At 41.7% G+C, this 13766-nt stretch overlaps 1 protein-coding gene across 1 annotated transcript in view; it reads right to left on the minus strand.

Annotated features, from left to right (window-relative positions):
• Nucleotides 1–231: 231 nt before the first annotated feature.
• The window catches only part of LOC126272408 (chymotrypsin-1-like), a 108500-nt gene continuing 94965 nt past the window's right edge, over nt 232–13766 (minus strand). Inside the window, exon 5 of the mRNA XM_049975281.1 lies at nt 232–383. Within this exon, the coding sequence (XP_049831238.1) occupies nt 232–383 (152 nt within the window). The remainder of the gene's footprint in view (nt 384–13766) is intronic.

Below are 13766 nucleotides of genomic sequence, written 5' to 3' on the forward strand. Positions count from 1 at the left end.
TTTCCATTTGGGCATCAACTGTTGGAATTACAACGTTAACTGCGTGATCAGCGTTGTCACAATATAATAATGATGCCCACCATGATACAGAAGTTTGCCCGCATGGCTATCCATGTGTCTGAATGGTAAGGACACGTGCCACAGTGGATCTCTGCCTATTTGTAGCGAGAGTTTGGCAGCATTAACTCTCCTACTTGGTCCTGCCGCAGTGTGCAGCGTGACCAGATAGTATTAGGACAGCACGTTGGCACGGCAGTAGTGGCTGCCGTTCATGTGCAGCGACGCCATCGCCGGGAACTCTTCGTCTGCTGCCGGCTCGCCGTTTACGATGAGGCCACCGTGTCCAGACACCTCAACAGCAGGCGGGACTAGTAGCTGGCAGTCTGGGAAATGTATCAGCTATAAATCGTCTCTGTGACGCAACCATCCCGTTTTCTCTTTCGGCCCTTAATTCACTCCTGTTATCTGTTGAGCTGGACGGACCTTCATATGGTGAATGATGAGAACACGAAATGCACCCAGGTACATCGTCGAACAAAATCGTTTTGGTGGTCCAGGTATTGTGGTGTGGGTAGGCCTAATGTTGCATAGGCGTACTCATTTTCAAATGTTTGAACGCGGAACACGCACCTGTGAACGTTATTGCGACACAGCACCCCTTCCTCATGTTGGACTTTTCAGGGGTGTATTAAGCCCTGTCTTCATATTTGTGGATGACAATGTGTAACAATATTGAACAATTCGGGTGGGGAACTCCTGGCACGAGAAGGTATTCAATGAATGGAGTGGCCTACCCTTTTGCCTGACTTACATCTCATCGAACAACATCAACGCGTTGGGGAGGCGAATTTCAGCATATCCACCTGCACCAACGACAAGCCAACAGTTCACAACCGCACTGGTGGAGGAGGAACGCCCTACTGCAACAACTCCTTGCCAACCACGCGGCCAGCGGTGGGCACATTGGGGCGCATGCTTGCCTACCCTGATGATCACACATCCTATTAACATCCACGTCCCGCGGTTAGTAAGGTCCAGGATACCTTCATGGATCGCAGGGAATAGAGAGTAAATATTGCCATTGAACAAAAGTGTCATTTCTGTTCGTTTAATTGCGTCTTTCTTTCACTTACTTCCTACGTATGATCTAAGTTTCATATAATGATGTTATTTGGCAGTTACACTTCATGCGAAAGTTACTTTCTTAAATTTTCCACATCAGTGTATTATGTGCCTCTAGAGACAAAATTCAAAGCCGGCCCGTGTGGCCGAGCGGTTCTAGCCGCTTCAGTGTGGAACCGCGCGATCACTATTGTCCCAGGTTCGAATCCCGCCTCGGGCATGGATGTGTGTGATGTCCTTAGGTTAGTTAGGTTTAAGTAGTTCTAAGTTCTAGGGGACTGATGACCTCAGAAGCTTAGTCCCATGGTGCTCAGCCATTTGAACCATTTTTGAACAAAATTCAAATGGTTTTGAGCACTATGGGTACACTATGAGTACATCTCAGGTCATCAGTTCATCAGTTCCCTTGAACGTAGACCTACTTACACCTAACTAACCTAAGGACATCATACACATCCAAACCCGAGGCAGGATTCGAACCTGCGACCGTAGCTGTCTCGCGGTTCCGGACTGAAGCGCCTGGAACCGCACGATCACAACGGCCGACCTGTAGAGACATATTTCATGTAAACTTGAGTATTACATACGGTAAGTAGTTGTACGGCTTATGCCATTAAATAAAGTATAAAATAAAATAATTATTTAAAATTTTTCCCTTGTCTGCAAGGAAACCAAATGTGACAGGCGAGCTTCATACCTAAGTATCACTGCGATTGTAATGGTAAGTGAAAAATTATGAGTAGTGCTTACAAAGAAACTAGATCTGCCAGTTCCCCAGTTTTAATTCATTCAAACTGCAGCAATTCGAACTCCAATCCTACATTTATTAATATTTCCTAAGCAGGAATGTCATTGTCAAAGTATTTATTTCTTGATGCTAAAATTTCATAAAAACATTATGAATGACTATAGGGCGTGGTAAAGACAATATATTGATACTTTAATTTTGCTTCATTATAAATTTAGTCTTTCACAACAGAATGTTTCGTTTACGTGTGCCCAACAGGTCTATTCAAGCAAGGAATTCCGTTGCAAAAGGCGGACTTTTTATTATGTGAATAATAAAGCGTAATTCAATATGTTTGTATCCCTAGCTATACAATCTTGAAATCTCGATTACACGCAGATCCAGGTTAGGGAGATACAAGAAGCCTGTGGACACCATTGTAGTGACACACAATAGAGCAGAATGCAAATTCAGGCGTGCATTAACTCATGGCGCCAAATTTTCGTTGAAAACTTATAAACCAATTTTATGTAGGACTTACGCGTTTACTCAGACGCCATACGATGATGAATGCTCAGAAAAGGAAGCGATTAGCTCCATCTTTAGAAATACGTCTCCTCTTTTATATCATCAACATACATATTAATTTATGTTGCGATGCATCCTAGATATGCTTAGAGTAGGAAATTTGATAGTAATTGGGAATTTCTGAGGTGAAGAACCACACGAATAGTATGAAACACCTGCACTGATAAAATTCATTTAATATCAACTCATAAAATTAATAAATTAAGCCAAAATGACTGAAGCATTTTCAATTTTTTTACAGTACCTTGTATATCAAAAATATGTATAATGAATAAAGGAAATAACAGTAGATACATCTAGAGTACATAATACTCAATAACACACTTTCGCATTCATACAAGTTCTAATCTGACTTTCGAAGAATTTCTCATCAGACTGTAAATCGATTGCAAATTTCAGCTTGCAAGTTACGTGTGGACTATCTGTATTAGTAGTGTAACAGCAGTCTACTAGAATATCAGGTCTCTTCCCTGTATCCCTCAACTCGATGACTGATGTACCCTGAAGGAAGTGCCGAGCTAGGCATTTCATAACGTGACAACATCTCTGTCACATGATCTTTGTACTTTTGGTCTTTCTTATTTCCTACGAAATTGAAACAAACAGTCCATAGAAAACTTCTCATTGTCATGTAACATGTCATTAACTGCAGTTCTCTGACAATATCTCGAACCTGTGTACCAACGCTGATACTCTTTTTTGACTTTTGATTCACTTATTCATTGGAATTTTTCCGTCACGTGCTTACAGACTTAGACTTCTTGAATGAGTTTCTAATACAAAATTTTTCATGAGTTATATGAATTCACTTTAGAACAAAACATGGAGTTACTATTACGCACGATATCAACTGAAGTGTAGTAACCTGAAAAATGAATGATTTTTTATTTTACATTCTTGTCTTAAATAACAATTATACATATTTTACTTTATGGATGGAAATCTTTGTACACCAAAAACCAGAACTAAGTTTAAATTTCCTTTGTGAAACTAATTATGAGCAAAAAGGAACAGAAAATAATTAGTTGTTTCATACAGTTTATAGTTTCATTGCTGTAGTGTGTAATATAAAGCCACGTACACACCTAGTAGCAAAACTCACGGAACACGTGTTCCCAGACAGGTCTCAGTGTTGTTCCGGGACATTTTCTCGTGTTGCGAGGCTGTCGCTATACAGAAGTCTAGAGTCACACGTTCCCCGTCAAAACGGGGAACATGATGTAATGTCGAGCGAAATTTCGCAGTCTGTACGTGTACTTTGACGTGTGTGCGTTATTTTGTACCTGGCGACAATGGAGGCAACAATGAAAATAATTGAAGGTTTTCAAGCTTGCCCTTCTCTTTGGGATATGACATGTGGGGAATATAAAAACAGAAATATGAGGAGGGATGCTATGGAATCTCTAGCTAAAAAATACCAGATGTCACACCATGTTATGGAGAAAAAATCCACAATTTAAAATCACAGTTTAGGCGCGAACATAAAAAGTTATCAGAGTCAAAAGAAAGTGGTTCGTCCCCCAAAAAGCGCAACTGGTTTTGGTACAAACCATTACTGTTTTTGTTACAAGGAACGGAATCCATAGGAAGCCGGAACACTGATTGTGATGAAGCAGAAGAAGAAACATATATACCGTAGTAAGTGAACTTTATTTAATTTTACACTTTTTACTCTTTCCACAAGTATTTTGTATATTTGTATCTTTCACAGAATTTTAAAAGTAATTTATCAAAGCTTTTAAATTTATTTCTAACTCGAATTTTGTGCACATCGGTAGGTGTTCTTACAGGAATACTTTACAATTTTATTAGAATATTTGGTGATTCAGATCTCCACTGTCCTTCTATCAAACTTCCGTCAATGTCTTCTAAATCAAACGATCCTAGAGGAGTATAAAACTTCCTTCATTCGAAATTTCTTCTTAGGAAGTTGTGCAGATAAATACATGCCATAACCACAGATTCGGGATCCAGTGCAATAGGTTTTAAGAGCACTCTGAATTTGGAACTTAAAGTTCCAAATATGTTTTCAATAACGCGTCGAGCTCTACAGAGCCTGTAATTGAAAATCCTTTCTGCTAATGTTGAACACAATCACTGGCCTGGGTAAGGTTTCATCACATGGGTGGATAATGCAAACGCATCTGCTACAAATACATAAGGAACAGGGATAGACCTGCCTGCCAATGCTTTATCTGTGGGGATATTTAGTTTCTTTAGCACCATTTTCTTGTACAAAGATGTAAATTTTAAGACACCACCATCCGATATTAGGCCCTGACATCCCACATCAGCATATATAAAGTTATAGTTGGCATCACCTACTCCAAGAAGCACAATACTAAAGTTTCCTTTATAACTGAAATACATCCTGCTTCTTTTTTCTGGGGCCACTATCTGTATGTGTTTACCGTCTATACTACCTAGACACTGTAGAAAGTTCCATCTCGTTGCGAATTGTTCTGCTATTGCTATCTATTCGGAGATCAGATTTTGGCGTCTGAAATATTGAACAAAATAGAATATCATTAAAGCAATAAATACAAGTAACAGGTGTTAAACAAAATAAGTTCAATGAAATTGTTGGTTTTTCCCGAGGAGGATGTCGACAACGGAACATAAGAAGAGCGATATGATGAACAACAGTCCACTCTACCAAAAGAAGAATTCAGAAGGTCACCGATACCCAAAAGGAGGAAGAATGCAAATCACAATGTTGAAATTGCAAGGGGTACAGTAAGCTGCATGAAATCTTTAACAGAGGCTTTTAGGAGCCAAGGTGAATTTGTGGTTTACGGAGAGCATGTTGCTAATAAATCGAGAAACTGCAGTAGAAGTCGCATCAAAATTGCCTTAGCCCAGCGTGAAGTTGATGACTATTCTTAAAATTGGAACTGGGAATGTACAGTGCGATAGGATATTCACCCCAGATCAGTTCAAACCAGTTACGCCCACTTCAAACAATTTCACCTCCATTCCATTCTTCACCATCAACATCCAATAGTACAGACGGCCAAACCTCATACTCTTCAGACTGTTCCTTTTCACCCTCAACATCTTCGCAAGATCTGGAACCTCCTTCTCAAAATGGAGGGACCAGAGAAGACCAAACCATAGAGGTTTTTTTGAAAATTTCAAATCATTGTAATTTAAAAAATGACAAAATTGTATACTTCTAATTAATTCATTCTTAAAATAAAAAATGTAAAAAATAAAGGTTGAGTTATTTCTTACGTTTACGAACCCTTTCCGCGAAGTAATTATGGCTTCACAGACTTTTGGATCTATACTTGAAATTGATTGTTTTGACGCTCGAAAGGAGCTGGTAAATTATTCGCGGCTAGAAGGGAACCGGAGAGTGATAGCTAGCCTGATTGAGGCTGGAATGGTTTCCCCAAATATAATGTTTTCTTTCGAAATCTTTTCTCCAACCATTGCAGAAGGGTTTCGAAATTGGTAGGGCTCATTCTGACAAAATTTCTGAAACCAATGCCATCTTCTAGCTTCAGTTTTTCAAGATGATTCCAAGCTGTAGTAACTCCGCCAGAAAATAAATTCCTCGTCCAGTACCGTTCAGGTTCACGCTTTTTGCTTCTTAGCAACATTAAATAATTTAACAGAGATGAACAGCACAAACAGATATTTCTTGTGACATCGAGTTCTGATTTCTGTATCACAACTGGCTTGGTACATGTGGACGCGTGACGTTGTTTAGCGACAGTCTCGAGACATTGTGTCACGACTGTCCCCATACAAACTCCCGTGACTTTACTGCAAGGTGTGTACGCGGCGTTACACAGGCAACTCAAGTAGGCTACGGTCAACAAATTTATGTGAGTCATCTTCCTTATGGGCTGATTGTTTCCATATGAGTCTTAGGAAATGTGATCAGTCTTAGTACAGTCAAAAAACAGTTATTGTCCGTGGCAGTAGAATATCAAATACATAATAGATAACCTGTTTCATTACTATATACACACATCAAAAACAGTTTCCCGTTACCCCAGTTCGCAGAACACCTGAAGATAGACGTTCACTGTGGGTATTGTATCACAGACACAGTCCCTTTGACTGTTCAAGGATGTCACTAAACCCGGACAAAGATGTAAACAACCATGCATGAGCAGCGTTTATTAGACGGAGGGGGTTCCACAACGGATCAGTTAAAGTAATTCCACCAGGAAGGAGGTAAACGGTTCAAATGGCTCTGAGCACTATGGGACATAACTTCTAAGGTCATCAGTCCCCTAGAACTTAGAACTACTTAAACCTAAGGACATCACCAACATCCATGCCCGAGGCAGGATTCGAACGTGCGACCAGAGCGGTCACGCGGTTCCTGACTGTAGCGCCTAGAACAACACAGCCACCCCGGCCGGCGAAAGGAGGTACACGGCTCGTGTTATCTGTAGTTCAATCATGCCTAGAGGGTCAATACTGCGGTTCGATCACGTCCGCATTGTAACTTTGCGTCAGGAAGGGCTCTCGACAAGGGAAGTGTCCAGGGGTCTTGGAGTGAACCAGAGCGATGTTGTTCGGACATGGGGGCGATACAGAGAGACAGGAAGTGTCGATGACAGGCCTCGCTCAGGCCGCCCAAGAGCTACTACTGCAGTGGATCACCGCTACCTTCGGACTATGGCTCTCAGGAACCCTGATAGCAACGCCACCATGTTGAATAATGCTCTTCGTGCAGCCACAAGACGTCTTATTATGACTCAAACTGAGCGCAATAGGCTGCATGATGCGCAACTTCATTCACGAAGTCCATGGCGAGGTCTATCTCTGAAACCACGGCATCATGCAGAGCAGTACAGATGGGCCCAACAACATACCGAATGGACCGCTCTGAATTGGCATCACGTCCTCTTCACCGTTGAGTGTTGAATACGTCTTCAACCAGACAATCGTCGGAGAGGTGTTTGGAGGAAACCGGTCAGGCTGAATGCCTTAGACACACTGTCTAGCGAGTGCAGCAAGATGGAAGTTCCCTTGCATACAGGCAAGGTATTCGTCTTCATGAACGTCAATTCGCGCCACAATCGTACTCATCTTGTGAATGACTTCCTTCTGAATAATGACATCGCTCGGCTAGAGTGGCCAGCATTTTCTCCAGACATGAATCCTATCGAAAATGCCTGGAATAGATTGAAAAGGGCTGTTTGTGGACGTCGTGTCCCACCAACCACCCTGAGGGATGTACGCCGAATCACAACTGAGGTGTTGGACAATCTGGACCAACAGTGCCTTGATGAACTTGTGGACAGTATGCCACGACGAATAGAGGCATGCATCAATGCAAGAGGACGTGCTACTGGGTATTAGAGGTACCGGTGTGTACAGCAATCTGGACCACCACCTCTGAAGGTCTCGCTGTATGTTGGTACAACAAGTAACTTGTTGTTTTCATGAGCAATAAAAAGAGCGGAAATGATGTTTATGTTGACATCTATTCCAATTTTCTGTACAGGTTCTGGAACTCTCGGAACCGAGGGGATGCAAAATTTTGTTGATATGTGTACAAGAATCTCCCACTCCATTCCCACCAAAAAGGCTTGCAGTTGGTCGATTTTTTTTTTTTTTTTTTTTTTTTTTTTTTTGGATCATCGGTCTTCTGACTGGTTTGATGCGGCCCGCCATGAATATGAATTCCTCTTCTGTACCAACCTCTTCATCTCAAAGTAGAGCTTGCAACCTACGTCCTCAATTATTTTCTGCGTATATTCCAGTCTCTGTCTTCGTCTACAGTTCCATCTACAGTTCCCTCTAGTACCATGGAAATCATTCCTGATGTCTTAACAGATGTCATATCGTCCCTTCTCCTTGTTAGTGTTTTCCACATATTCCTTTCCTCTTTGATTCTGTGCAGAATCTCCTCATTACTTACTTCAGCAGTTCACTTAATTTTCAACATTCGTCAGCGGCACCACATCTTAAATGCTTCGATTCTACTCTGTTTCGGTTTTCCCACAGCCAGTCCCACTACCATATAATGCTGTACTCCAGACGTACATTCTACGAAATTTCTTCCTCAAATTCAGGCCTATCTCTGATACTAGTAGACTTCTCTTGGCCTGGAATGCCCTTTTTTCTGCCTCTATTCTGATTTTGATGTCATCCTTGCTCCGTCCGCCATTGGTTATTTTACTGCCTAAGTAGCAGAATTCCTTAACTTAATCTACTTCGTTACCATCAATCCAGATGTCGAGTTTCTCGCTGATACCACGTATGCTACTTCTCATTACTTTCGTCTTTCTACGATTTATTCTCAGCCCATGTCCTGTACTCGTTAGATTGTTCATTCCATTCAGCAAATCCTGTAATTCTTGTTCACGTTCACTATGGATAGCAGTGTCATCAGCTAATTGTATCACTGGCATCCTTTCACCTTGAATTTCAGTTTCACTTCTCAGTCTTTCTTTTAGTTTCATCATTGTTTCTTCGATGTACAGATTGAACAGTATAGGGGCGAAAGACTACAAACCTGTCTTACGCCCTTCTTAATCCAAGCACTTCGTTCTAGGTCGTCCACTCTCTTTCTTTCTTCTTGTAAATATTCTATATTACCCGTCTCTCACTAGAGCTTACCCCTATGTTTCTTAGAATTTTGGACTTCTTGCACCATTTTACACTGTCGAACGATTTTTCCAAGTACACAAATCCTATGAACATGTCTTGATTTTTCTTTAGTCTTGCTTCCATTATCAACCACAATGCCAGAATAGTCTCGGTGGTGCCTTCACAATTCCTAAAGCCAAACTGATCCTCTTCTCACGTCCACAATTTTCTTTTCCATTATTCTGTATATAATTCTTGTCAGCCACTTGGATGCATGAGCTGTTAAGCTGAATGTGAGATAATTTTCGCACTTGTCAGCTCTTGCAGTCTTCGAAATTGTGTGGATGATACTTTTCCGAAAGCCAAACGGTATATTCTCAGATTCCTACATCGTACACACCAACTTGTATAGTCGTTTTGTTGCAACTTTCCCTAATGATTTTAGAAATTCTAATGGAATTTTGTCGATCCATTCTGCCTTATTTGATCTTAAGTCTTTAAAAGTGCTCTTAAATTCTGATTTTAATACTGGATCCCCTATCTCTTCTAAATCGACTCCTGTTTCTTCACATCAGACAAGTCATCCCCCTCCCAGCAGCTTTCAATGTATTCTATGCACCCATCCGCTTTCCACTCTGCATTTAACAACACTGTTCCCATTGCCCCGTGGTCTAGGGGTAGCGTCTTTGATTCATACTGAAAACGTCTTCCGTCCCGGGTTCGATCCTCGCCACTGCCTAAATTTTGATGAATAATCAGCATTGGCGGCCGAAGACTTCCGGCATAAGAAGTCAGCTTCATTCTGCCAACGGCCAACGGCCTTGTCAAAGAGGGCGGAGGAGCGGATGGAGGTTCAGGGCACTCTATTGTCCCAGGTGTGGGAAATTGCCCCTAAAGGCGGAAGAATCAGCAATGATCAACGACATGAGGATGCAGAAGGTAATGGAAACCACTGCATTAAAGACACGCAAAGTGTATCAACAGGACATGTGGCCTATAGTTGAAGCAGTTTCAAGATGATCTCTCCATTGGCAAAAGATTCCGAAATAGTCCCCCATTCGGATCTCCGGGAGGGGACAGCCAAGGGGGAGGTTACCATGAGAAAAAGATTGAATAATCAACGAAAGGATAACGTTCTACGGGTCGGGGCGTGGAATGTCAGAAGCTTGAACGTGGTAAGGAAACTAGAAAATCTGAAAAGGGAAATGCAAAGGCTCAATCTAGATATAGTAGGGGTCAGTGAAGTGAAGTGGAAGGAAGACAAGGATTTCTGGTCAGATGAGTATCGGGTAATATCAACAGCAGCAGAAAATGGTATAACAGGTGTAGGATTCGTTATGAATAGGAAGGTAGGTCAGAGGGTGTGTTACTGTGAACAGTTCAGTGACCGGGTTGTTCTAATCAGAATCGACAGCAGACCAACACCGACATGCCGACGTCGCAAGCTGAAGATGAACAGATAGAGAAAGTGTATGAGGATATTGAAAGGGTAATGCAGTATGTAAAGGGGGACGAAAATGTAATACTCAGGGACGACTGGAATGCAGTTGTAGGGGAAGGAGTAGAAGAAAAGGTTACAGGAGAATATGGGCTTGGGCCAAGGAATGAAAGAGGAGAAAGACTAATTGAGTTCCGTAACAAGTTTCAGCTAGTAATAGACAATACCCTGTTCAAGACTCACAAGAGGAGGAGGTATACTTGGAAAAGGCCGGGAGATACGGGAAGATTTCAATTAGATTACACCAGACAGAAATTCCGAAATCAGATATTGGATTGTAAGGCGTACCCAGGAGCAGATATAGACTCAGATCACAATATAGTAGTGATGAAGAGTAGGCTGAAGTTCAAGACATTAGTCAGGAAGAAACAATACGCAAAGAAGTGGGATACGGAAGTTCTAAGGAATGACGAGATAGTTTGAAGTTCTCTAACGCTATAGATACAGCAATAAGGAATAGCGCAGTAGGCAGTACAGTTAAAGAGGAGTGGACATCTCTAAAAAGGGCCATCACAGAAGTTGGGAAGGAAAACATAGGTACAAAGAAGGTAGCTGCGAAGAAACCAAGGGTAACAGAAGAAATACTCCAGTTGATTGATGAAAGGAGGAAGTACAAACATGTTCCGGGAAAATCAGGAGTACAGAAATACAGGTCGCTGAGGAATGAAATAAATAGGAAGTGCAGGGAAGCTAAGACGAAATGGCTGCAGGAAAAATGTGAAGACATCGAAAAAGATATGATTGTCGGAAGGACAGACTCAGCATACAGGAAAGTCAAAACAACCTTTGGTAACATTAAAAGCAACGGTGGTAACATTAAGAGTGCAACGGGAATTCCACTGTTAAATGCAGAGGAGAGAGCAGATAGGTGGAAAGAATACTTTGTAAGCCTCTATGAGAGTGAAGATTTGTCTGATGTGATAGAAGAAGAAACAGGAGTCGATTTAAAGCGATAGGGGATCCAGTATTAGAATCGGAATTTAAAAGAGCTTTGGAGGACTTACGGTCTAATAAGGCAGAAGGGATAGATAACATTCCATCAGAATTTCTAAAATCATTAGGGGAAGTGGCAACAAAACGACTATTCACATTGGTGTGTAGAATACATGAGTCTGCCGACATACCATCTGACTTTCGGAAAAGCATCATCCACACAATTCCGAAGACGGCAAGTGCTGACAAGTGCGAGAATTATCGCACAATCAGCTTAACAGCTCATGCTTCGAAGCTGCTTACAAGAATAATATACAGAAGAACGGAAAAGAAAATTGAGAATGCGCTGGGTGACAATCAGTTTGGCTTTAGGAAAAGTAAAGGCACGAGAGAGGCATTCTGACGTTACGGCTAATAATGGAAGCAAGGCTACAGAAAAATCAAGACACGTTAATAGGATCTGTCGAGCTGGAAAAAGCGTTCGACAATATAAAATGGTGCAAGCTGTTCGAGATACTTAAAAAAGTAGGGGTAAGCTATAGGGAGAGACGGGTCATATACAATATGTACAACAACCAAGAGGGAATAATAAGAGTGGACGATCAAGAACGAAGTGCTCGTATTAAGAAGGGTGTAAGACAAAGTTGTAGCCTTTCGCCCCTACTCGCTATGGCAAAAAAGGCATTTCTGGGGTAGAGAAGTCTACTAATATCAAATACCGGCCTTAATTTGAGGAAGAAATTTCTGAGGATGTGCGTCTGGATTACAGCATTGTATGGTAGTGAAACATGGACTGTGGGAAAACCGGAACAGAAGAGAATCGAAACATTTGAGATGTGGTGTATAGACGAATGTTGCAAGTTAGGTGGACTGATAAGTTAAGGAATGAGGAGGTTCTACGCAGTTTTGGAGAAGAAAGGAATATGTGGAAAACACTGATAAGGAGAAGGGACAGGATGATAGGACATCTGCTAAGACATGAGGGAATGACTTCCATGGTACTAGAGGGAGCTGTAGAGGGCAAAAACTGTAAAGGAAGACAGAGATTGGAATACGTCAAGCAAATAATTGAGGACGTAGGTTACAAGTACTACTGTGAGATGAAGAGGTTAGCACAGGGGAGGAATTCGTGGTGGGCCGCATCAAACTAGTCAGTAGACTGATGACAAAAAAAAAAAAAAAAAAAAAAAAAAAAAACCATTGCAGTCTTAATGTTACCACCCCTCCTTGTAATGTCACCGAAGGTTGTTTTAAGTTTCATGTATGCTGTGTCTGTCCTCCCGACAATCACTTCTTTTTAGATTTCTTTACATTTTTCATGTAGTCATTTCGTCTTATCTTCCCTGCACTTCCAATTTATTTCATTCCTGAGCGACTTGTATTTCTGTATTGCTGCATTTCCCGTTACATTTTTGTACTTCCTCCTTTCATCGATCAACTGAAGTATTTTTTCTGTTCCCACCGTTTCTTCGAAGTTACCTTCTATGTATCTTCCTTTCTAACTTGTGTGATGGCTCTTTGTAAAGATGTCCATTCGTCTTCAACTGTACTGCCTACTGAGCTATTCCTTATTTCTGCATCTATAGCCCAAGAGAACTTTAAGCGTATTTCGTCATTCTTTAGTACTACCCCTACTTCTTTGCGTATTGATTTTTCGTTACTAATGTCTTAAAGTTCAGCTTACGCTTCATCACAACTACTGTGTGATCTGTGTCCAAAATGTCTGACTGTGTGTGTTCACTTCGTAGGTGCTGCAAAGTGGTGGATGGCCTGTAATGTTGGTCTGTGGCGTTTGGTGAGTATCGTTCCTTGGTTTTCTGCAGTGTTACATCTTATCTGCTACTGAACACCCCTTGCTTCGAGGATTGTGCAAGCTTACTGCAGTCTCTGGTTTACTGCGTGTGACCGTACGTCTGTTCTTGGTATATAAGTCAGCGTCCTCTGCGTAAGTAGCTGCGGAGACATTTGTTGTTGCCGGCAGTTTCGAAGTGTACAGAAAGTAGAGCACAGTGTTGGTGTCGGCCCCCTGTGACACTTTCACATTTCTGCTTGTACTCTTCTAATCGTGAAAGTTGCTTCGTCTACTTTGACAACGAAGATGCAGTTCTGTACGCAGTGTGTCCCTAAAACGTTGCGACAATCATCAAGGGGTTATAGAGTTTGTCTTGAGGAACAAATCGAGGATAAGAATGTGCGTCCGGTAACGTCAGCAAACGACCCCACGTAGCGTCGAAGCTATAGCCTCCTTCGCCTGCCACTATGCCACCTTTTAGGCAGCGAGTGTCGCTTAGTACGGATCGTACGCGATGTCTCGCCATGTTGCTTGTACAATGATCGCGA

The sequence above is a fragment of the Schistocerca gregaria genome, chromosome 1 (assembly GCF_023897955.1).
Source record: "Schistocerca gregaria isolate iqSchGreg1 chromosome 1, iqSchGreg1.2, whole genome shotgun sequence".
In the NCBI taxonomy this organism is placed as follows: domain Eukaryota; kingdom Metazoa; phylum Arthropoda; class Insecta; order Orthoptera; family Acrididae; genus Schistocerca; species Schistocerca gregaria.